This window comes from Piliocolobus tephrosceles, chromosome 5 (genome assembly GCF_002776525.5).
Source record: "Piliocolobus tephrosceles isolate RC106 chromosome 5, ASM277652v3, whole genome shotgun sequence".
Lineage (NCBI taxonomy): Eukaryota > Metazoa > Chordata > Mammalia > Primates > Cercopithecidae > Piliocolobus > Piliocolobus tephrosceles.
In genome coordinates this window covers 90,653,156-90,678,035 of record NC_045438.1, presented here as the reverse complement: position 1 = coordinate 90,678,035, position 24,880 = coordinate 90,653,156, and the positions used below count along the sequence as shown (strand labels likewise).

Genomic DNA, 24,880 nt, shown 5'->3' with positions numbered 1-24,880 from the left:
CAATGCCAATCTTTCGCTCATCCAGTCCTAGTCCCCGACTCCTCCACCCTAGCCCACCCTCAAACTATTTATAAGTAGGGCAACTGAAGTGTGGAAAAGGGAAATAACCTGTCACAAGTAACAAAGCTTATTTATGACAAAAGTTGTACCAAAACTACTGAACCAGATGCATAACAGAAATATCAGTGTACTTTGGAATAAGATGTAGTTCCAATATGTGGTTCAGTAGCATTATAATTCCAGGTAACATCTGTTTCCTCTTCTGTAAAATTGGGAGTCATAATATACATATTGGCTCTTGTGCAGTGAAAATAAAAATATGTATAAAATGATTTTTGTTAAACAAATGTAAGATAATAACATTATTAGAGGGCATATTTCTTAAGCTTGGTCTAATATGTTTTACACCAATACTTTTCAAACTATAGGTGGTAACACATGGGATTTGTGGAATCAGTTTGGTGAGTCACAACCAGCATTTTACAAAAATATAAATAGAGTAGAATAGAACATATTAGGAAATATCCTTTATTTTAGGTGGTAAGGTTTAGAATGATTTTGTGAAAGTTTCACACAAGATAATACATGCATAATCATGTAAAAATATTTTCTCAGTAGACAAGTTTGAAAGTCACCATACCACTGGCTTCGAAACTTCTATATGCCTCAGAATCACTCACAGGGCTTTTTAGAATATGTTAGAAACTAGCTGGTACATTTTGTGCCAGCTTCTGTACAATGTTCCACAGAGATGCTAATATGTGGAAAATCGAAACTGCACAGCATCACCTCATGAGATAGATGAATGCAAAATGGAGGTAGACATTCATACGTTTGCCACAGGTTCCTAACAGTCTTATTTCTATTTTGTTGATAAGATTTGGCCAGAAAACTTTACATAGTGAGGAGTTCTTCAGATATTTACTGGAAAAAAAAATGCACTGACAACTCCCAAATACTTGACTAAATCACCAACCAAAAGGGGGCAGGAGTTGATCAAAGAGTCCGTCAATGATAGACTGGATTAAGAAAATGTGGCACATATATACCATGGAATACTATGCAGCCATAAAAAGGGTGAGTTCACGTCCTTTATAGGGACATGGATGACATTGGAAACCATCATTCTCAGCAAACTATCGCAAGGACAAAAATAAACAAACACCACATGTTCTCACTCATAGGTGGGAAGTGAACAATGAGAACACTTGGACACAGCAAGGGGAACATCACACAATGGGGACTGTCGTGGGGTGTGGGGCGGGGGGAAGGATAACATTAGGAGATATACCTAATGTAAATGACGAGTTAATGGGTGCAGCACACCAACATGGCACATGTATAGATATGTAACAAACCTGCACGTTGTGCACATGTACCCAAGAACTTAAAGTATAATAATAATAATAAAATCCTAAAAAAAAAAAAAAAAAAAAGTCCCTTAAAAGCTTTCTATTCACTCCATAGGGAGCAGCCTTGGCTAGTCATGAATGAAAACAAGCACTGGAATACTCTAATTTTCCCATCTGCAACTTGTAGTCTGGAAATAAGCTGTCAGGTATCTGTCATTAATTCATTCACTCAGTGAATATTTATCAAGCACTATGTCAAGCCCTGTATTACAAACTGGGAACACAATGGTGAGCACATTGCTCATGCCTCTGGAATTGTTTCGGCCAGTTCATTTCCAGGCCAGATGACAACACACAACATTCATTACTCAAAGTATAGATGATTTATGATTTTAAGATTTTGGACATTTTATAGCTGTTAAAAGAACTTTTATATCCATTATCTTGCTATATCTGAATAGCCATAATCTAAATTGTTTAGAGCAGGTATTAGTTCATTTTATAGGCTGAGGAAACGGAAGTCCAAGGTTCACTAAGCAGTAAGTATTGAGACTAGAATTCAAACCTGAAAGCCTGAGCCCAAACACTGTCTCTCCCACCATGCAGGCTTGCTGTTTCTACCCTTTCCATTCCTGGGCTGATGATGAATGCAGATGAGGAGCTGAGCATGAGGGTCTGCGTATCAAGATCCCACAAGCGCTACTTCTTCGGTGCTTCTGTTGTCTTATCGTATTTACAAGAAACCCAAACTGCTCCAGGGATTTGACTCATAAAGGGTTTTAATGCAGAAAGAGGGTGCTTACAAAATGGTTGGAAGAGCTAAAGAAGGAAAAGTCAGAGGGCCCTATTGGACTCTTGGTTTTATTTATTATTTTTTTTTTAAGAGACAAGGTCTCACTCTGTCACTCAGGCCACGGTGCAGCGGAACAATCATGGCTCGCCTCATCCTTAACCTTCCAGGTTCAAGTGATCCTCCTGCCTCAGCCTCTTGAGTAGCTGGGACTACAGGCATGTGTCACCACGCCCAGCTAATTTTTTAATTTTTTATAGATAGGATCTCACTATGTTGCCCAAGCTGGTCTCAAACTCCTGGGCTCAAACTGTCTTCCCCCTTGGCCTCCCAAAGTGCTGGGATTACAGGCATGAGCCACCACACTTGGCCAACTCTTGCTTTTAAAGTCACTCCACTATAGCTGCAATCCAAAGGTGAAGAAATTACTGTTGTCACCAGTACACACATCTACAGAAACTTGTTGATGGTACCATAGCTACATAAAAAGGGCCTCTCTACCACATATTATGCGCAAGTGCTACCTATTGGCAAAATCTGAATTGCAGCCAGAAACCCAGCAGCAAGAGAGTCTTGTAAATGTAGCTCTTTGCTTTCCAACTCCTGGGATGCAGGTTAGAATATAGAAAGATAGAAAGAGATGTCAAGTGCCAATTAACAATATTCAACACTAATTTTTATTTTCCCAATGTATTCTGTGTGGCTACTGTCTTTCCCCAATCTTACATACGCTCTTTAAATCCAACTTTATCTTTTTGACATGCTGAAATAACCCCTCAATAATCTCTCCTTCACCTTCAGTGACAATTTGCATTGAAGGATATAAACTTTAGCTACTTTCTTCCTCTCTTTCTTAGTCAGAACCCCACCTGTTGCCAGAACCCTACCTTTGGAATTACATGAAGCATCACCCTACAGGACATAAAATTTGCATTCCTGCATAATCACTCAAGGAACAGAGGAAGCAACTAGAAATGTGAAAGAGGTAGTTCTCCCCAGAGTGAATTTTGACCAGTGGGAAAAGTGAGACAGACAGAAAGCAAGCAGGCAATTATTTCTCCTTTCTCTCCCCTGTGTACTACTCCCAGGTACAATGCTTCCTTGCAAGCCTCCTAGATAATTCCTTCCTGCTGATTGAACAACCCTGCTGAATTATCTGATATATTGCTTAATGACTGTGATGCAGTAGCCAGCATGGTAGCACACTGTGTTGCAAGAGATTACATCTGTTCCTTACCTTAACATCCTGTGATGTGATTGTATCTGGAAAATAAACTATTAGAATCATAATCATTGCTTCAGGCTCGGCTTTCCAGAGGACTGAGGCTAAGTGACATAGTTTGACACTATTGGAACCTGTAAAGCAAGGGTTCTGAGCAGAGCTGTGCTTCAGAAACACTTTGTGAAAATCACGGGTATTCTTGCTTCACTCAAGTCTGACTAAATAAAAATGGCTAAGGGTGGGCCTGGGCATGCATGTGTTTCCTTAAGTACAGTTTTAGAAATGCATCAACTAGTACAAGTTCATAACTAAAATCCAGGCCCACAAACCTGATTCTCTCTGCTCCCATCCCTATGAACTATGCACTAAGTGACAAAAGAATTTTGGTGCCACGATGTACTGAGAAAGGCTTATGACATAATTAACTAGAAGTCACAAACTAAAAGAATTATTCCAGGGAACACGTTTGTGATGGCATAACTAGACAGGTGTGATAAGCATACAGCACAAGAGGACTAATTAACATTTTTGGAGTCTCAGGAGTTTATTCAGAATTTTGTAAGAGGCTAGCATGTTTCATTATACTCTTTACCTTTCCTTTCAGACATTTTCTTTAATTTCTTTTTAAAGATTCAAAAGCAGCCACCTGGTAGCATGCATCATCAATAAGAAGTGATGTAGGCTAGACTAATTGATCACTTTTTAAAGATTAAGTGGCCCATTTTCTGTAATATGAATACAGAAAACAGCTTTGACAACACTGAGATAGTTTATTGAATTTTGACGGCCAAGTGAAAATTTAAATCATGCTTATTTTTCACAAGGTAATCCACTCACAATAGGCAACTGATGTGATCTCTTTCTATAAGAAAAGCTCTCATGCTCTTCCTGAACCTTCTACTAACTGTGCTGTTACGATGCACCTGCCTTTTGGATAGATGGTTGTTAGGAGATGGGTTGTTAAAGACACAATTTACCTTGTGTGTTTCAGGCAGAAATAGACTCTCTCTGTGTCATCACTGAATGAGTTCCAAAAGCCTTTATGTCTTACATACAAGTTCAGACACTCCAGAACTCATTTTTCTTAACTTAAAAATGGGATAATTATAATACCTTTTGTACCTATCAGGATTACTGATTATTAACTGGAAAATATAATTGTTTTATCAAATTGCTATGAATGTGTACCACTACTATTATATATTATATGGAAAAGCCTGCCATTGGGAAGTATTGGTCACATCGTATAATTATTCTTTTTCTTGGAGCGTGTACTACTTCATTTGGGCTACCACTGTGTATCTTTCCTCCTGTTCTTGATATCCTCCTCTTTACAGATTTCTTTAAGTGGTTCTTGAAACCTTAAGTTTATTTAGAAGGCCTAAATCTACCTTCTTTCTAACTGGAACTTTATATAAAATTCTCATTACTTATTGTGAAATACGTCCTCCTATTTCATTTTTCTTGATCCATCTCCCTCCTAGCCTCCCTTCTCATGTGAATCATATGGGTTAAGTATGTTGAAATTTTGGACAAGATTCAGAGAATTCACATTGGTTTTAATATATACAAGTAGCAATAATTAGAGACTAATTTTTAAAAATTTTCATAGACTTTGTTTTATCTATGAAGTCCAGCATCCTTTGTCACATACCTAACTTATTCAATAATTATAAAACAGCACCTAAAAAAGAAACCTTACTGTGACAACATGCCACAGCATGGCAGGCACAAGTTCTGATAACACGGCAACATTCTGAAATTGGGAGACTCATGAAAAACCCGTAACAAATGGGTACAACAGGTATAACGCCCCAGGGCAAGACTGTTCTATGGGGTTTGGCCAGCTAAGGACGCCACTGGAAATACTGATTGCTTTTTAGAAAAGGCTAATGGGCAGACTGCCCTTTCTACATTTCCCTTCCTCAAATAACAAAGTGCATTTCCTGAATCGTAGCCTCTATTCTTACTCAAAATATAACAAACAGACCTTAGTCTTTGTGCTCTATGTCTTGAAAATTTCTTTCAGGGATTCCCTAGTTCTGAGAAATGTAGCAGATGATTTTTTTAAAAAAAAAAAGAAAGAAAGAAAGTATAGTTACTACCCAGGACAATTGTAATCCTCACCTTACCAGGCTGCCAGATTTGGTTTGGAACGGATAACAGACTCATGGGTGCTCAGGGACCTATGTCCCTGAGTACTATGCCACAGCAAACACTGTTGGCCCATTGTTCTCAACTCCTCAAGCTTGGGAATTAAAAAGAGGCAGCAGGTTCTTTCATTCAAATACCCCCGCCCTAACAACTCAGCTGATTCCTACTGTTCAGTGCTCCTAATTTGATTCAAAATTCGAATTTCTCCACCTGAGTTTTCCTCCATCCTTTTTCAACAAGCAGGCAATCTCTGAGATCCTTCTCTATTTTAACAGTGTTCTTGATGACTCTTCCATCACCATTTTAACATCTTCTTCCATATGTTCCCAATTAAATATTTCACCTCACCTTTCATTTTGAACCAAATGAGATTTATTCATTCATTGACTCACAAAAACTTAACAAGCACCTCCTAGGTAGCAGGCACCATTTCAAACACTAAAAATACAGTAATAAATAAGACAAATTTGTGGTCTTTATGGAATTTCATTCTATGGTGACAAACCATAAACAAAGAAATCGATCTATAATACAGTTTCAGGTGGTGACAAGTGTGATGGTAACATATATATGTAAATCAAGTTAAGAACTTAGTAATTTTGTAAAACTGTTGGAGAAAAGTCTATTTTAAAAAAGAGGATCAGAAAAAATCTCTCTGAGAAAGTAACATTTCAACAGCAACAAAAAATAATAATAAAGTGAGAGAGCAAGAGATACAAAGATCTGGAGGAAGAGAATTACAAGGAGATGGAACAACCAGCATACGTTATGAAGTGGAAACGAGCTTGGGCACACTTACACTGATCTGGCCAAATAATTGTACTTTTGCTTTATGTTGTATTTGTCCACATACGTGTGTCAACTTTTCAATTTCAGCTTCTAGTGAAAAGAAGCCAGTTTTGTGTAACTCTTTGTAAATCTTCACACAGTATCAACCAAAGACAAGAAAAATTAAGTATTTACTGAATGTTTTGATGACAGTGGAGACTGTGCATTTCTCCCATCATGCAGTACAGGTGAGCGCAGAAATAATTAGTATGAGAGTTATAAATCCTCTTTAAATAAGGTGTCTGATTTAACTAAAATAAATAGACTGGCAGCACAATTGGTTTTACATAAACTGGGAGTGGAAAAGATTTGGAGTGCATGGTGAATTTGAAATAATTGAAGAATCTGAGAAAGGGACTTTCACAGTGATGAAAAAGACAGCAAAGACTAAATTGTACTAACTTCAAGATGAGAATTAACCAGAAGTGGTTACATAAGAAACATTCAAGGGGATTTTAATGTGCTGACACAAACAGGATTATAGGGAAATACAATTTCAATGTACATTCTAGTTAAGTCCTAAAGATTTTTGTAGTAGTTTTGAAAAGAGAATGTAAGTGTCCAGTGACTCAGGACAAGTTTTTGCTTCCCTCAGCAAAAACTGCAAAATATCTACCCTTATCCTTTACTACAAAACAAGCAAATGGCCAGTGCCTGTCTCTCTAGTGGCTACATGTAGGGAGCTCCACTTCTGTAAGCTCCCAAGAAGGTACATTTCAAGGGCTATTACCCTCATCCTGATTCTCCATTAGTCCACAGGGCTCTTTATGGTGCCCCATGCAGAGCTAAGCCTCATGAGTAATTAACCCCAGGGTAGCTGAAAAATTAATTTTTCACCAGTGAGTCCTGTTTGCAAGTAGAATCTATTCTTCTAAGGGGCATCAGACTAGGCCTTTCACTTATTTTTTTTTTCTAGTTTTATTGAGGTATAAATAAAAATTATATGTATTCAAGGTAAAGAATGTAATATTTTGATATATGTATACATTGTGAAATGATCACCAAAATCAAACTAATTTATTTGTCCACCACTTCACATAGTTGCCTTTTTGTATGCATGTGTAGTTAGAGTACTTAAGATCTAATATTCTCTTAGCAAATTTCAAGTATACAAGACATTATAGTTACCAGGCTGTACGTTAGCTTTCTCGAACTTATTCATCTTATGTGAAAAGCAAGTTGGTCAAAGGATACAGACTTGCTTTTCACTTTTTTGGAGTCCCCCTTAGAGCTAGTATAAGTCTAAACACATAAAGGCATTCAGTAAACATTTAATAAATGAACCATGTTTCAAAGGGTTTGCTGCTATGGGTACTCTATGTCAATGTAGTACTTAATGATACCTGAAGGTTAGATATTAACAAATTATAAAATGTTTGTTACTTAAGCTGTAGGAAACTTTTTGAGCTTTATTGTGTAAGCCTAGCTAGGTTTTAGGATTGCCTGAAAAAATACAGGACTCTCAGTTGAATTTGAATTTCAGAAAACAAAAACATAAGTTATTAGTATGTGTGTGTGTATATATATGTATATATGTATATGTGTATATATGAAAAAATTACATGACATATTTTTTATCTAAAAAATTTAAAATATATATTTGTATAAAAATCAGTTTATCTGAAATAAAATTTAGATTAAATACAGGATATACTGTGTTTTTCTTTACTGAATCTAGCAACTTTAATTCAGCCTTTTGGCCTTGAACCTGATTGAATTTGTTTCCCTTCTTTTCTCAAAATATGATTAAACTATTTTAATAGTGTTTATGCTCTATTAAAATGAAGACTCTATAATCATGATCCTCTTGACCTTCTTTGAAGACATACAGAAAAAGAAATTCCAGAGCATATGTAATTCTGGATCAGTGTGTAGAATGGCAGTATCCACAGGGTCTAGTAAAGCCCAGTATGTTGAATTTTGCTAAAAAAGAAGAAAAAAAAATAAAGGAATAGGGTTTCAGCATTTTCTAATGACATGGCCAGATGATGCCACAAAATCTTGGCATTACTGATAAGTACACGCTGTGCTGGAAAATCAATAGTTTCTGAAGGGGATCCTGAAGGGAACTTTCCATTATTGAAGTTAGAAATAACTTAGCCCCACACTCATACATTCCTGGAGTTCAGGGTGCTCAGTGTCCCTAAGCAAGAAAGCATGGGACTCGTCCTAACTTCATAACCTGCTGAGCTGGAATTATTGCTTTTACAAATTACAAAGAGTACCTACTTTTTAAAACTGCATTTTTAACTATTTCAAGTGCCAGACAGTAATTGAGACGGGAAAGTAAATTTCAGTACAAGTGTCCCTCCACTTTAAGACAGTCTGAATAGGCCGGGCGCGGTGGCTCCCAGCACTTTGGGAGGCCGAGGCAGGCAGATCACGAGGCCAGGAGATCAAGACCATCCTGGCTAACACGGTGAAACGTGAAACCCTGTCTCTACTAAAAAAAAAATACAAAACATTAGCCAGGCGCAGTGGCGGGCACTTGTAGTCGCAGCTAATTGGGAGGCTGAGGCAGGAGAATGGCGTGAACCTGGGAGGCGGAGCTTGCAGTGAGATTGTGCCACTGCACTCCAGCCTGGGCGACAGACCGAGATTCCATCTCAAAAAAAAAAAAAAAAAGAAAAGAAAAGAAAAGAAAAAGAAAGTCTGGATATGCTACAACATAAGCTTAGGAAAGCAGATAGGTTGTGGAAGTGGTTATTTACATTAAACAGTATTTCATTGCAATATTTCATTAAATATTATACTGCCTTGCTATTTTTTAAAAATTACATCAATTGCTCCCTTGCAATGAATTCTCAATTTTTCAGATTTTGTGTTATGTTTGGGTGGTGAAAGTTTAGCCCCTTGATCATTTTAGCATTCCATGTTACAAATATCTACAGAATGGTTTATAGTTACAGTTAGTATTCTCCTTCCTTAAAACTCTACGGTAATAGTACTCTAAGGTATTATTCTACATGAAAGCATTGGCTACAGAGCTCAGCTCTCTTCAACTCCCTTCCTTTTTTCTAAAACCTGTAAGTAAAGCTTCTCTAAAAGTTTTGAGTAAACCACAACTTTTTATTTTCACTCCTTCATATGATTTTCTGACACTGTAAGTACTGAGACTTTTAAGAAATTAAATTCAGTATTATTTTTGGAAATGGAGTCATCCCTCAGAAAGAGCAGAGAAGACTTACTCAAAGTTTTGGTTTTGTTTGTTTGTTTGTTTGTTTTTTGTTTTTGTTTTTGTTTTGTTTTTTTTTTTTTTGAGACAGAGTCTCGCTCCATTGCCAGGCTGGAGAGCAGTGGTGCAATTTTGGCTCACTGCAACCTCCGCCTCCCAGGTTCAAGCGATTCTCCTGCCTCAGCCTCCCAAGTAGCTGGGACTACAGGCACGCACCATCACATCCAGCTAACTTTTGCATTTTCAGTAGAGACAAGGTTTCACCATGTTGGCCAGGATGGTCTCGATCTCTTGACCTCGTGATCCTCCCGCCTCCACCTCCCAAAGTGCTAGGATTACAGGCATGAGCCACCATGCCCAGCCAGTCTTCATTTTAAGTGAACTTTTTATGTGAGAATAATTTTATTTTTAAAAAGTGATGATACAGAAAGTTCCTATATACCCCATATCCAGTTTATCCTTTTGTTGACATCATACATTAGGATAGTACATTTCCTACAACTAATGAGCTGATATTGAAACATTATTATTTCAATAACGTTTGCTTCAGATTTCCTTAGATTTTACCAAGTGCTCTTTTCTGTTGTTGGACCCCACCAGGATCCCATATTACACTTAGTCATCATGTCTCCTTCGGCTCCTCTTGGCAATGGCAGTTTTCACACTTTCTTTGTTTTAATAATTTAAGGAATACTGGTCCAGTATTTTACAGAATGCCCCACAATTTAGTTTTGGATGATGCTGTTCTCAAGATTTAGCAGGTTTTATGAGTGTTGAGGAAAAAACCACAGAGGCAAAGTGCCATTCTTATCCCATCACAACAAGGGCACATACTATCATCATGACTTGTCACTATTGATGTTGACCTTGATCAGCTGGCTGAGGTAGTGTTTGTTTGGTTTTTGCAATGGTACAGTACTCTTCTTTTTCCCTTTTCCAGACTGTAATCTTTGGACATAAGTCACTATGCACAGCCCACACTTAAGAGGTGGGTAGTTAACCTCCACCTCATTGAAGGGCCAATATCTACATTGATTATTTGGAATCCTGCCCAGTAAATTTGTTTCTTTCACTGCATTTATTCATTCAATCATTTGTTTCTATCAGTGTGAATGCATGGATGCTTTACACGTTGTGTTATAATCCATTACTACTTATTTTGTTGCTTAAATTCTTCCAGCTTTGGCTATTGGAGCTTTCAGTTAGCTCCTATGTCCCTTTGACATACCCCTGCCACCCCCATCACTGTGATTTTTATCTTTTTTTAATGCTTTCTCAAGGCACCACAAGATGATTCAGGCTTCTCTTATATATTTCCTACTCCAGACATAGATTCAACTTCTAATTCCTTTTATTGGAGAATGGCATTAGAAACCAAGAACTGAGCCATGCTAGGTAAAACGCCGCTGTCATTTTAAAATCATCCCATTACTGGGGATATACCCAAAGGATTATAAGTCATACTGCTATAAAGACACATGCACACGTATGTTTATTGTGGCACTATTCACAATAGCAAAGACTTGGAATCAACCCAAATGTCCATCAGTGACAGACTGGATTAAGAAAATGTGGCACATATACACCATGGAATACTATGCAGCCATAAAAAAAGGATGAGTTCGTGTCCTTTGTAGGGACATGGATGCAGCTGGAAACCATCATTCTCAGCAAACTATCACAAGAATAGAAAACCAAATACTGCATGTTCACACTCATAGATGGGAACTGAACAATGAGATCACTTGGACACACTTGGATCACTTGGAAGGGGAACATCACACACCGGGTCCTATTGTGGGGAGCAGGGAGTGGGGAGGGATAGCATTAGGAGATATACCTAATGTAAATGACGAGTTAATGTGTGCAGCACACCAACATGGCACATGTATACATATGTAACAAACCTGCACGTTGTGCACATGTACCCTAGAACTTAAAGTATGATAAAAAAATTTTAAAAACAATAGCAAAAGAAAAACAAATCATTTCTCCCCACTCTGTCCTACATGATGTATTTGCTATTAGACTGAAGGATACTGTATTCATATTGTTGATCTCAAACTTGGTTCTTTAAAGAAAATTGCAGTTTAATTTTGGAATTACTTGATTTTAATACTCTTTATTCTACTTTATATTTAAAGACTATGATATTTATTTTTCCTTTTTGGCACATTTTGTTCTTTCTTTTTCTTACTAAAGGAATTAGAAGTTTAGGGAATGAGGTTCCTAAGTAAAGGAAGGGTGGATTACTTCTCTCCAGGCTCAGCTAGGAGGAGCAGCCTAGTAATTCAACTAGAAATGGCAGGGTATATCTAAGCCTAGGAGGAGTTTAATACATACTGTTCTTATTCAACCTTTGTTTAAAAATAATTATGTGATGACCACAGACATATGAGGAACTGGCTGTAGAATGAAGAGGCTGCAACAAAGGAAGAAGAAAATGACACACGAATACCATTATCAAACCAAATAACCACCTTGTATTTTTATGATGTACTGTATACATGAAGGAAGCTGGTTTTCAATGCCAGGAGTCGCTCTTTCATAGACTCGGTGTCAAGCATGCATTCTATCCAAGATCAAGACTTTAAGTGGTTTTTACAACCACACGTATATCCTATAGTAGCCTGCAGTTACCAAATTCTCATGCTGCTAGCATTGAGACCATCTCCAAAATTACACAAAGAAAAATTCTAATTAATACATAAATGCATGCCCCCTAGCAATTTGAATAGGTGAGGTTACAATAAATGCTAGACAAAAGGGTGATTTCCTTGCACCCAACACACACACACACACACACACACACAGAACAACAACATACTACATCTTTTGATTGCTCTTCCTTCTCTATACTTCCCCTTTTAATTCCTGGACACCAATTCCTCTCACCCCAACTTAAAAACTCTGAATAACGCTATAGAGCCTCAAACAGAATCTACATAACCACTGACAAATCACAGCCCTAAGGTGACTCAGGAAGACCAAGGCTCACGTAGGGCTACTACAGCCCTATGGTCTACTAGAGCCATGAGTTTCTACTGATATCGGAAAACAGTTCTGACTTCTGGTCACTTAACACTGCTAAATTGATACCCAGACAAAAAAAATTGTTGGCATCCATTAGCTAGATGCTTTTGGAGCTAACTGAGCCAGTCAGAGATGGGCTGGCTTCTGATTGTGCTTCAATCAGAAAGTAGCTGAAGGTTACTCTATGTACCGCTTTGCCTTTTCTAAAGGATGTGGGTTGGGATTCAAAGGACATGGTCTTTAGTCAATACAGACATTGTAGACAGCAAACACAAATCAATAGAAAAAAATAACTTTTTTATTTACAAAAAAATCCAAATATTGGATGCTGTAAACAAAATTCACAATCTGTTCCCTCTAGCACTGATTCAAACACGTCAGTTTTTAGTCCATTTTCCATCAACTCTTTTTCTGCCTGTGACGCAGCCTATAGTCAAAATATTCCAAGAGTGACCCAAGGTGCAGCTTGCTGCAACAGAATGCCTCGGAGCAGGCAATGATTGTAGAGAGGTTGGAGGGAGAGACAGCCAGCGGGCAGAGCCTCCTCCGTTCTGCAAGACTTCGCAGCAAGTGTCGTTAACTTGACATCTTCCAACTTTGTACTTTACCATTTGCTTTGTTAGAAAGCCATTATGTTAACAAAATATAGCAGAGATTCTTTCTTAGCACTGAAAATACTATGCTAAAAGAAATTTTAAAGAAAGATTATATTCAAATAGATGCTATATATGAAATTACTTTTTTTGGCTTTTTGGTTTCATCTAACACACTTCATCTTGAACAACAAAAAAAGCTTATGTTTGAACTGACAGCTTTCAACATAATACATTTCATTTACAAAATAGTTCACAATATTTATTTAACAAGCATTGCATTGAAAACAACGTTATGCACAGTGAAGCAACCAACAATAAGCAAACAGAAAGGGGTGGTAAAAACAGTACGTTCACTTTTCATTTCCTTCCTTGGCTTGGATTACAGATATTCTTCCATCCTTGCATTTTTGGAGCTATATTATTAGTCCATCCAATACCAAAGTGAGCAGATACTCGATCCCATTACTGGAAGGGAAATGTCCATCTTGCTGTAGGAGTTCTTGAGGCAGCTGGATTTACTGCAAATTAAGTAAACTTTTTAAAAATGGCATTGTCACAGGCTAAGTGTTCTCTGACATGCCAGGCTGGACAGGTGAGAAGAGCCTCCAAAAGATAAAACTTCTTCCTGGTTTAAAGAAACAGCACACTAGGCCAGATAAACACAAAAGCAAACAAATCACAGGTGCTAATAGGGAGTCGGGCGCTGTTCTTTCCTCTGACCTATACGCATGGCTCTCTCTCACCAGACATTCAAATTTTTAGGCCACATATCCACAAAAAGAGACATATATTTCACTGTGTGTTCAACTACATATGCACAAGACTATAGTACATATAAAATAGAAATAAATTATGTAAGTCTTAAAGTAAATGCTGGAAGTTGTCTTGAGTACAGCCTGTTCTATATGAATAGGTGCCAGGTGCTGGCACTTTCAACTAAGCTACCAACCCTGAAGTAAGCAAGAAAAGAACATAAATATTTGAGAAAATAAATCAAAGTGTATTTCAAATAAGGCTCTTCCATACAAAAATCTGTGCTATAAATTAACAGCAGGTTATTGTTATGGCAGAGCCAGAGACCTCCAGACTCTCTAAAATAGTAAACGACTCATTTGTCAAGAGTTAGGGTGAGAAAGCAGATCACCAGCTGCTCCTGTGTTCACAAGTGCTCCCCTAGCTTTGTTTTAGAAAACTCTGAAACAACTAGGCAGGCGGAGCTCTGGTTTCTGATAGATGAGTGCCAGGCTTAATCTGCAAACTGAACAATATTTCCTGGGAAGTTGCAATTAATTTTTCAAACCCAGGGCTCGAGTGAGGGAGATTGAGCCAAGATGGTAGTAGGAGGAGTCCCTTAGAAAACTGAGTGGCAGTGCAGGGGCTGTTGCAGCTCTGACAGAATTCACAGGGAAGCTGCTACAGCAAACCCATCAGGTTCCCATTAAGGCTTCAAAAAAGATGCACAAAAGGCAGTCCAGATGGATTAACCTGGATTAACCTAGCACTAAGCATCTGAGGATCCCTAGATAAACAAACAAACAAATTATACTGCCAACAGGAGGATACTTTTTCCTCCCGTGGTCTCTCTTTAACTGATGATGAAAATCTTCTGATTGGGTCTTCGAGGAATTATCACAGCAAGCAGCCATCCACTAAGGCTGTGGAGATTACGTGGTTGTTTGACTACACAAAGGGAAGGTTCTTATGTGTTAGTTTTGTTTTGTTTTTAACAAATGCATTTTCAGAGACCAGTGTCTAGAGGATCTACTGGCTAGCAGAAAGGGTGGTTTTAGGATTAACTGTCATTGAACTGAAATAGTAATGCCAGTTCATTTCACAAAAGTATAACTGGTATTTTTGTAAGAAAGAAAATAAAGTTGGATTTGATTTAATGGAAAGTGATTTAAAGTACAGTACTAAATATTTAAATGCAGTGTGACAACCAGATCAAAGATGTTTCATACTGACATGATTTATAAAATGTTATATATAATATATATCTCATATATAAATTTTAAGCAATTGTGCAAATATTCTTTAAAAAGGGTCATTTCACATTACTAAATTCTAGTGGTCCAGAAATGCAGAATGCATTCATTAAAATTCATTTAAACATTAGCAAGTAGTGTTCAGATCACCAGAAATTCTTTTTAGCAGTCAGGGATTTAAGTAGCCTACTACTGATCCATGATCCACTAGATTAAACATCATGGAGGAATGCAATTATATTTTTAAAATAAATGGGTTCAAACTGTCAAAATGGCAGTTCAATATAAAAAAAGAGTGCTCTGCCAAATATTCTCCCATTTGTGGAATTCTATGGCTCACCAAAGAAAAAAAAAAAAAAAAGAAAAAACATCCCACTAAAACTGTATAATTTCTGCTCTTCCTATGAAATATATTACTTGGTTCCCTCTTTCATTTAATTTTTTTAGATGTGGATGTAATTCATCATTGCATTATGCCCACGTCTCATGTTATCCTGTTGAAAACATAAAAACACACAGTATTTAAACATTTCCTATTTGAGACATTCTAGATCATAGTCAATCTACTGTGTATATATACACATAAAATGTATATATATACACACACATATAATTTATACACACATATACATGTACCTATGATAATATCAGATCAACAAATGTTAACTTTATACAAGTATTTGCAAGAAAAAATAGGGCATTTTCTCCATCATTCACAAGCTTATATGTTATTTTCTTCTTGAGGCAGTCCCTGATAAAATAAAATAATCATTAAACCATAAAATAATTTTGCCACTTCAAATTTTCGGAAGGCAACAGGCACTTTGATGTATATTGGTGTGTAACAAATATAATATCTCTTCATATATTCTACTATATCTCTTCTAATTGGGTATTTTTATCTGTTAAATCTTTGGTCCTTGAGCACTTTCTTTGCTACAGCTGTTTTTGCTTGCATTTTTACATTTTAAAAATGCGAACTATGCACGCAGCTGGAATTAATGGATTATGTCATCATAAGTTCTGCTGATTGTTATGAGAACTGCACCAACCTACTACTGTTCACTCGGAGCAAGCCGTTTGTTAGCAAAACAAGATCATTCCACAGAAAGCACTTGCTACAAGCCTCAGACAGTAATCCCAACGTTGGAGTTCCCCTTTTTCCTGTATTGTTACTATTAATATCTGAACTCCTGAACTGATTCACAAGTTGGAGAGAGACTTTTTTCCTCTGTATTTTCCCTTTTATGAATTCCATCTTAAAAGAAACTTTCCACTTTTTTTTTTTTTTTTTCCTATGGCAAAGCTATGGGAGCAGATACAGCAAACCCATATTGTCATCAAACATTTTTCTTCTCTTGTTATATGAGGAGAACCTGGTCGCTTTTACTGACAGGTCTCTCTTTTTTTGCAAGATAGAATCCAATTGGGTAGGAGAATAAGGGGAGGGCTAGGGCAAAGGATCCTTTCAAGATCATGCTCCCACATCTATTAAAAGATACATAAGCTTTGCCAGACTTAAAACCAGGAGCATATCATCATTGCACAAAACACATCCCTAATAAGGGCTGGATCACTCTGGTTTTTGTTTTTTTTTTTTTTTCTTTTTTCCTTTTTTTTTTTTTTTTTTTTCCTCTACTGTCTTGTCTGAAATGGCTTCCCCATAGGACATTTTTAAATGATTCTTAATTGCAGGGTAGCCAAGTGGAGTAGGTCTGTTGCTGGCACGTGAATACTGGCTGAACCTGTGCAATGTAGTAATTGCTAAAGTTGGCATCTGCTACATAGGGGGCTGGCTGGTAATAGCAAGTGACATTAGCCACATTAGGAATGACATTTTGGTCAGCTAACACCCGGATAGCCAGCATGGTGATAAGGTTTAAAGTCTGTCTCCTTTCATGTCCCATCAGGCACACCGTGCTCTCATTCACCACTCCATGAAGGGTCATGAGATATTCATACTTGCGGTCTTCCAATCCCACAAAGTGGTTCTGCAAATAGGACTCCAGTTTTCTCTGCTGCTCTCCAATGTCTGAGAAGTCGATGAAAAACCTGGAACACATATACCTCTGAAGGGTCTTGATCTCATCAGAGGCGGGCCTAAAGCCCCTCACCAAGAGGTTGCAGTACTTAAGTAGGCCTCCCCCTCGGATTTCCTCTGGGTTCCTGGTGGCAATTATCTTGTTACAAAGGTGATCAAAGGCTTCCTGGAAATCGCCATAGACGCTCTCCCCAATTATTGTGGGGTGAAATGTCTCAGTCATTGGGTTCTCTGAACATTCGTAAAAGAGCAGAAGAGAGTCTAATTTGATTTGAAAAGAATCTACACTGAATTCAAACTGCCTCCGGAGGGAATCCACAAATTTCAGTTCCACATTTTTGCCACTGTTGTTTGACAGGGATATAAGACTCCATCGGTCAGAGTCATTGCACACTTTAACCATTTTCTGCACATAAGCTTCCTACAATTTAAAAGATAAAACAAAATGAGCAAACCTAGAAAATAATAAATAAATAAATAAATAAATAATAAATCATACATCCTCTTCACAGCTGAGAATTATTTCGCTCTTTCCCTTTTGTTTTGTCAAGTTTCAGCCAAACACTACCTACAGGCTTAAACGGTCTTCTGAAAACAGAAAAAAAAAAAAAAAAATACTTTTAACGAGTAGTTTTACTGTCTGGGAAAGGGACTAGAGGTAATAGTTTGAGGCTTTTGGCAGACGTAACACAGTTGTAAGAGGTTCTGTTGTCATGTCTGACTTTTTAAGTGTTACTTTTTGAAAATGGTCTAATAGGCACAATATTCACAGAGATCCAAACAACATTCAAAAGACTCGGAGGGGCATTCAGCGGTAGGTTAGTCAGCCTCACCCTTGTTCCAAGCCACCCAATTCCTCTCCTCTCCGCCTGCGGCAATCAATGTTATCAGTATCTTGTGTGTCCCTCCAGGGGCACTCTGCAGTTACAATCAAAATAAACTAAATGATGACATTCTGGGACCCTGCCTCCTCAGACAATTTTAACTAATCATATAAAACCCGTCTTGAACTAAAGTGGAGGGTGGGGAGGGGGTGCCACTACACCCGTAACATATGAACCAGCAAGCAGAACCACGAGATAGACCTTTAACACGGAGTCAACTGAATGCCGCTGGGAAACTATTCACCTTTTCCAGTACAAGAAAAAACTCATTGACTCACTTCTGCTTCAGGCTGTCATTTTCCCAAAGACAAGATCATATAATGTCTCAAAAAATTATTTACATTATTTCATTCTGCCAAGTATCAGAATCTACTCTGGACCAGACTCCAACAGGGAAAGCCAAGAGTTAAAACATAAGGAGAAAGAAGAGAAGGGAGGGCAGGGGAGACCTGGGAGAAGAGTTGCAGCGCCAAAGCATCAAGTAAACGGAAACACACAACACCGTCCACGCACGTCAGTTTACTCATTTAAAAAATCAAAAATCAAAGAAATACGCGCGCCCAAACTCATGATGGCCACAGATTCATGGCATGTAACCGACGCCTCTCTGCCCGCTCCCCGTAACACCCGGTCCAGTCTGGGTCAGGACCCAAGTGCATCTCGGATGGTGTTACCTTGAGCGTGAGTGGTGTGATCTTCTCTTTGTTCACCCCCTCGGGTAAGAAGTCCAACAGGCAGTCCAGCACGACGTCCTTCACAGTCTGAAACTCCCCTTCCCCGCGCAGGTCGGCGCAGAAGATGAGGTCCAGGTCCTTGTAGCCCAGGCCGCTGTCCTGGTGCAGGACGTGGCTGGCGGCCGAGCCGTTGAGGCGCACGTCGCGAACGCCGATGCGCTTCTCGGCCAGGCGCCGCCGCACCACCTTCACGATCAGGCTAGGCTGCAGCTCGAGCGTGGGGAAGTTGCCGCGCCCGTGGATCGGAATGGTCTCGCTCAGGATGCCGTCCAGCCGTTGCACTTGCTCCCAGTTCAGCACGTTGCAGTGCGCCGTGGGGCTTTCGCAATAGTCCAAGCAGTGCCCACCGAAGCTGCCGCCGCCGCCGAAGTCGCTGCCGCCGAAGTCGCTGCCGCCAAAGTCGCCGCCGCCGAAGTCGCCGCCTAGGGGGATGTAGGGGCCGCAGGCCAGCTCGTCCTCGGCCATGGCAAAGTACCCTTCGCCCTCCGCCATGTAGTGCCCGCCGAGCGCCACTTGGCCCTGGTCAGTCCTAAAAGGAAAGGGAAAGGAGCGCGGTGAGGACGCGCGGCGGCGGAGGGCAGAGGCCAACCAGGAAAAGAGCGCCCCCTCCCCCGATAGATCCCTGGCCCCGGGCCTCCTCGGAGACTCTACCTCCCCCGGCCCTTACAGTCCCCAGCCGCGCACCGCCCCCCGCAGAGCAGCCCCGCACCAAAAGTATCTCTGATGCATCTGGAAAGCGCAAGCGAGAGTCCCGTCTGTGTCACCTGGAGGCGGCCGCCCCTTCTAGGAGCGAAGCGAGCGAGAGAGAAACCGCGAGGCGGCAACACTTCCAGGAGCTGCGAGTGCGCTCCGACAGCGACTAGCGACTTCGTCTTTCCCAGACCCCTGCCGCCTGCGCTCACTACTCCCTCCCCGCGCCCCCTCCCGCGCCGCTGCCACCCCAGCTGCGGTGGTCCTGAAGGTGGCGGCTCTTGCTGCCACACACGCTCGTGTCTCTGGAGCTTTAGCAGTTGTGCGGGGAAAATGTCTTCAGTACTTTTTTTATACTGGGCTTCGCTGCGCTTCCGGGGCCCGGAGCCGCACGCTCGCCACACCCTCCTCATCTGCATAGGGCGCCGCCCCCTGCCCGCCCCCTCCCGCAGGGCACGCAGCGGACTAGCCCAGCAGTTGGTGCTGGACCGCGGCCGGTGAGCGCGAGACGCTGGTCTGTATGTGCCGATACTGTGCGCGCCGGTAGATTCGTATATTTATACATACATTTAGGTACGCCCCCTCCCACAAATCTCTTTTCATTTTCCCCAGGAGGAGACACTTTAAATGCCCCAGGAATCATAACTGATCATCAAAACCAGATCACTACTAAAATCCTGCAACTGCAGAAACTTCCCAAAATTCTCGCGGATACAGCCCTTCAGAGATCATCACTGTTGGGCTCCGGAGGTTCCTCACTACTGCTCTTTTAAACCTCGGTGTCTAGATCATTTACTCCATTGATAAACCTGGTCCAAGCGTGGACTCAGGAGTTCACTCGTGCACGCAAATCAGTCACGGCGCGTGAGTGGGAAGGGCTTGTTGATAACTGGGTTTCGATTCTCGAAACCTCGGGAAGCACGCCGGGGAGCTCCGGGCCAGCCGGAGAAGGCGCGGGGGCGGCACCACGGGCCTCGGGCGTGTGCGGCCCTTGCGCACGAGTGGCTCCAAGGGGCCGGTGTGTCGCGGGGGCCAGGGCGCGTCACGGAGCAGACGCGGGCGAGCAACCAATCGTCGAGGACTGGGCGGACCCAGTGCCGCGCAGAGAGCGCGCCGCGGGAGTGAGTGCTGCCTAGGAGTCCAGGGAAAGGGCCGCTAGGTGTCGGGTGCTTTTGCTGCGAGTTCTCAGTTCTCGCACAGAAAATTGGCGGCCAAGCGCGTTCCTCGCGTCCCGCTAAGGTTTGGCCATTTTACGTGCATCATAGTGTAGTGGAATACGATTTGGTTTCCCACGAGATGTAAAATAGGAGTTTCAAGAATGAAATGAATTCTCCCCTCCAGTTTCAGTGAATTCGGCAGAGCTAATTCTCCCCACGCTCACTCGCGTCGCCCACCACCGTCTTTGCTAGAAAGCTGTGGCCCTCTCTTCGGCAGCTCTCTGCCTCCATCAACTATGCCAGAGCAGCTTTCCCAGCGCCTAGACGCTGCTGGGGACTGAGGTGGGGCAGAAGGGAGAATGACCAGGTCACAGAATACTCCCCAAACCCTGTTCAGCCCTGCCCGCCCAGACTGGGAGGACAAACAGCCCGCACCTCCTAACGGGTGCAGCCCCGGCCTAGTCGCCCAACCTGCGCCGCTCGGGGGTGAGGGGTAGGATGCGGGGGTGTCACCCCCTGGAGCGTCCAGCTGCGTGACAACGCCGCCCCCTGCCGGTACCCTGCCGAGCTGCGTCCCAAAATGGAGAAACCCGACTGGCTGGGGGCAGAGGCCGTCCCCTCAGCGCTGCGCCTAAGCACTGAGGTGCGCCTGGGGACTCTAGGACAACTACCCTGTCCGCATAGGGCCATCACTTCCTTCAGAGCACACCCATGTGTTCCTCTGACCAGCCATCGGCGCATGAATCTATCTTAACCAGGCGTTTTATACATATATATGTATATGCATATTCTTGTGTGAGCATGTGTATAGAGAGAGCATTTAGTGGCGGGCTAACGACATAGGAAACGGAGAGACACCCGAGGTGTCATTTGGACTGGATCTTGAAAGAATGGATGTTCCTTCAGTAGCCGGGGAAAGAGGAGAAGAGCGTTTTCTACAAAGGGAAGCATATAGAGTTGGAGAATGTTTGAGAAAAGATACGTGCACTCCCTGTGATTAATAAATGAGATTGGTAGTGCCTTGAGATAAGGTTTATGAGGACCAGGAACTTATTGAACACGTCTGAGCTATAACCTGTTTAGCTCCTTAATACCTAATTTAATCTTCAAGAAGAAGGTATTTCAATCTCCTAGGGATCTAGAAATTAAGATCCCTTAGTTTCTAGGGATCCCTTAGATTTCTTAGAGGAATCCAAGAAAGTAAGAAACATTCCCAAGTTCCACAACTAATAAGTGGTGGGGCCAGGCTTTTAACCCAACCCATGTGGCTGTGAATGCTGTTTAGTGGTCATTACGGGGTAGCGAGTGGTCTGTAGCTCACCAGTACCTTCTATCGGAAGACAAGACAAGCACAAATAGCAAGGATTTAAGGAAGAAAGAATGAAGGGGAGGGGAGGGGGAAAAGAAGAAAAGAAAATGGAGGGAGGGAGGGGAAGGGAAGGGAGAAAGAAAAGAGAAAAGAAAAAAGAGAGAGAAAAGAGAAGAGAAAAGAAGAAAAGAGAAGAGAAAAGAAAAAGAAAAAAAAAAAAAAAACACCTGTTAAAAATGTTTCCTTCAAAGGCCGGTATGAATTCTGCCCCTTTTTAAAACAAAGCCAAAGTAATAGATCGTATGTTAGACACACTGCACTTGAAAAATCAAGGCTGTGTGTGTGTGTGTGTGTGTGTGTGTAGCTCTACTACAATTATTTTTTACTTTATTTTTACCCTTGCTCCAAAAACTAAAAATAAAGAAGACTCATAGAGCTGATGGACACCTGCCTATGCATACCCAGAATTTCGTTCTATAGCACTAAAGGAATCTGCATTTTGGCAAGCTGTCAGGGTGATCCTGACACAAGGACCCAGCCACACTTTGCACTGCACTGACAACAGCCACCATAGTCCTGTTCTCTAAGTGGGAACCCTCCCCCAAGCAAAGGCTGATGAGGTGGAAGTACAGCATGAAGCTGGACTTGCAGGGCCTGCTTATGTGCTGTATGCTGTGCTGGGGAGAAGATAATCCCAGCAGCAGTGTGCCAAGACCATCTCTCCCCCAAGCATCCAATGCTTTGTGGCTGACACTTCCTTAAACCTTTAACAAAACATTCCCCCTTTCCCAACCATAATCCAGACCCTACTGCCTCCTGCACTGGGACATCTGGGATATCTTACTTTTGGCAATGCCTTTGTGGGCAATTTAATCTTTGACTGGATTAATATGTGCCTGATACATAGTGGCCAATCATTACATATTGTTGAATGAAAGCATATGTTGTTCATTGTCCCACTTCTTCCTGTCTTCAAACTGAAATAATATTTACATTCTAGGAAAAAATATCCATCCTTACATAAAATTGCAGCTTCTGCAATTGAAACCATTAATTAATTTTTTTCTAGATAGCCAAAATAATTATCAAATGAGAACGTCTATACTTTCCAAATACATTCACAAGTAAGATATTTCTCAACACAGTTACTCTTAGATTAAATTTAGATGCAAAGTTGCTAAATTTTTCCCCCAGGCTTTAGCTTCTGAACCTGTCTGGTAAATTATTTACTTTTTCCTACTTAAAAGGAAAAAAACAAAAACCTATGGCAATATGAAGCTCTTAGTTGATAAAGTTAAGACCACCACAAAACTGAAATACGGACAGCCTAAATTTAAACTGCTTTCTAAGCGAGCAGATAAAAAGTCCTTATTCTGAAGGTTTTAAAGGAAAGCTTTACATACAATTTTGAGAAAGAAACACTTATAATTAGTTCATCTTATTTTTAAAGTTACAGTAACAATCAATCTGGACTTAGCAAAATAAGATGTTCAGCTTTGGCCTTAATGATAGTTATTGAGTTTGTTGTTATATCCCAGAAACTCTGCTAAATATTTTATATACATTATTTTTTCTAAACTTTCTCTAAAAACCAGAACTGTACACATTATATCTCCATAGGAAAGATAGGGCACAAGAAAGTTAAGTATCTTAGAGAAATCACAGAGCCTTGGTTCAGACCCATGCATGTCAGTTCCTTACATTCCGTGAGTTGGCTTGTTCCCAGTCTTCTCATATTCCTCCTAGACTTAAACTTGAGCTGGAACTGCACTCTGATTCTTCTTTCTTTCCAAGTTCTGGACATTCAGGTTGGGCATAACTTTGGAGACCAAGTGATTTTTATCTTGAAACAACTGCTGAGGGCCAGAATGCACAATGACCTGAAGAAGCAGATGGGCACTTCTTCCCCAGCAGCCACGAATGACCTCTGTGGCAGCGGAGAGCTAGCAAGCTAGCACCTTATGGAGAATTTGCAAGAAACGCCACACACTGAAACACAGTGGGGTGTTTGAAGACTGCCCGGAGTTCACTTAGCAGTGGTACTTTCCCCTTCTTGCCCTGATTCCTACCTTCTCAAAAATGGTTTCAGAAGATGGGAAGCCTCCAAATACAAAATTACTCCTTCAAGTTCATACCCAGAAGGAGAGACAGGAGAAAAAAGGACCCCGTCGTCCCCACATACACATACACACATTAAGCCTGCTACTTCCCTCTCTCACAGCATTCTAGCCAGTCTCCCCCCATATTCCTGTCCCGCTCTTGGTCTTTCCACACCAGCCCTCTCCACTCTCTCTCTTGATTTTTCACCTTCTACCACTTCTGCTCTTGGAACCTTTCCACAAAAAGTGGCACATACTTCTAGAAGCACCCTGCAATGCAGGCAGAGCAGTGGTAGTGTGAGGAATTTCAGTACTCCCTGACCTGCCTCTGTCCCCCAACCATTTGCTGCCTTTGTGGCCCAAATCCTAGTAATTCCAGAGACCACTGGGGTATTGCATGCTTTTCCAAGCAACTGATCTAAGTGCCTCATGCAAAAATTGAAACTCACTTGGGAAAATACATTACCTGTTTTCACAGGGAAATGGTGCTTGTGAAATGATGTTTCCTATGTTTCTTCAGGAAAATAAAAAATGTTTATTCATTATTCAGGGCCTGTGGAAGACTGGCAACATCCTATGACATACAGCTTAGTTTGGGAATAACCATTCAACGTATTACTTGTATATTCTTTGTAATCAACAGATTAGCTTTTATAGTTTTAAACTTTTCAACCCTTTTTCTTCTATATTATATTATTTTATCTTCAAAACTGTTCTGATTAGCATGAAGTTCTAAGTTTAGAGATGAAGAAAGGCTAGATGATCTTCCCTATATTTACACAGCTAGTTATGGGAAAGTTAAAGTTAGACTCAGTTGCCCTCATCATGGGC

General features: G+C 40.7%; 1 protein-coding gene across 2 annotated transcripts; it reads right to left on the bottom strand.

Annotated features, from left to right (window-relative positions):
• Nucleotides 1-12,830: 12,830 nt before the first annotated feature.
• TENT5A (terminal nucleotidyltransferase 5A) lies at nucleotides 12,831-19,849 on the bottom strand. Of its 2 annotated transcripts, none has more exons than XM_023223096.2 (3): nucleotides 19,559-19,849; nucleotides 18,735-19,323; nucleotides 12,831-17,597 (listed from the first exon to the last, which is right to left on the bottom strand). In XM_023223096.2, the coding sequence occupies exons 2-3, from the start codon at nucleotides 19,284-19,286 to the stop codon at nucleotides 16,821-16,823; spliced, it is 1,329 nt and encodes a 442-aa protein (XP_023078864.1). In that variant the 5' UTR covers nucleotides 19,287-19,323; nucleotides 19,559-19,849; the 3' UTR covers nucleotides 12,831-16,820. The 2 variants fall into 2 exon arrangements, with proteins under 2 accessions (XP_023078864.1, XP_023078863.1); XM_023223095.1 differs by having other exon boundaries at nucleotides 19,504-19,837.
• Nucleotides 19,850-24,880: the final 5,031 nt, after the last annotated feature.

Coding starts and splice junctions, on each gene's coding strand:
- TENT5A (XM_023223095.1), bottom strand. CDS start 19,523: ATGCATCAGAGATACTTTTG. Junction 19,324..19,503: donor ATGCATCAGAGATACTTTTG/GTGCGGGGCTGC, acceptor CTTTCCTTTTAG/GACTGACCAGGGCCAAGTGG. Junction 17,598..18,734: donor TCACACCACTCACGCTCAAG/GTAACACCATCC, acceptor TTTAAATTGTAG/GAAGCTTATGTGCAGAAAAT.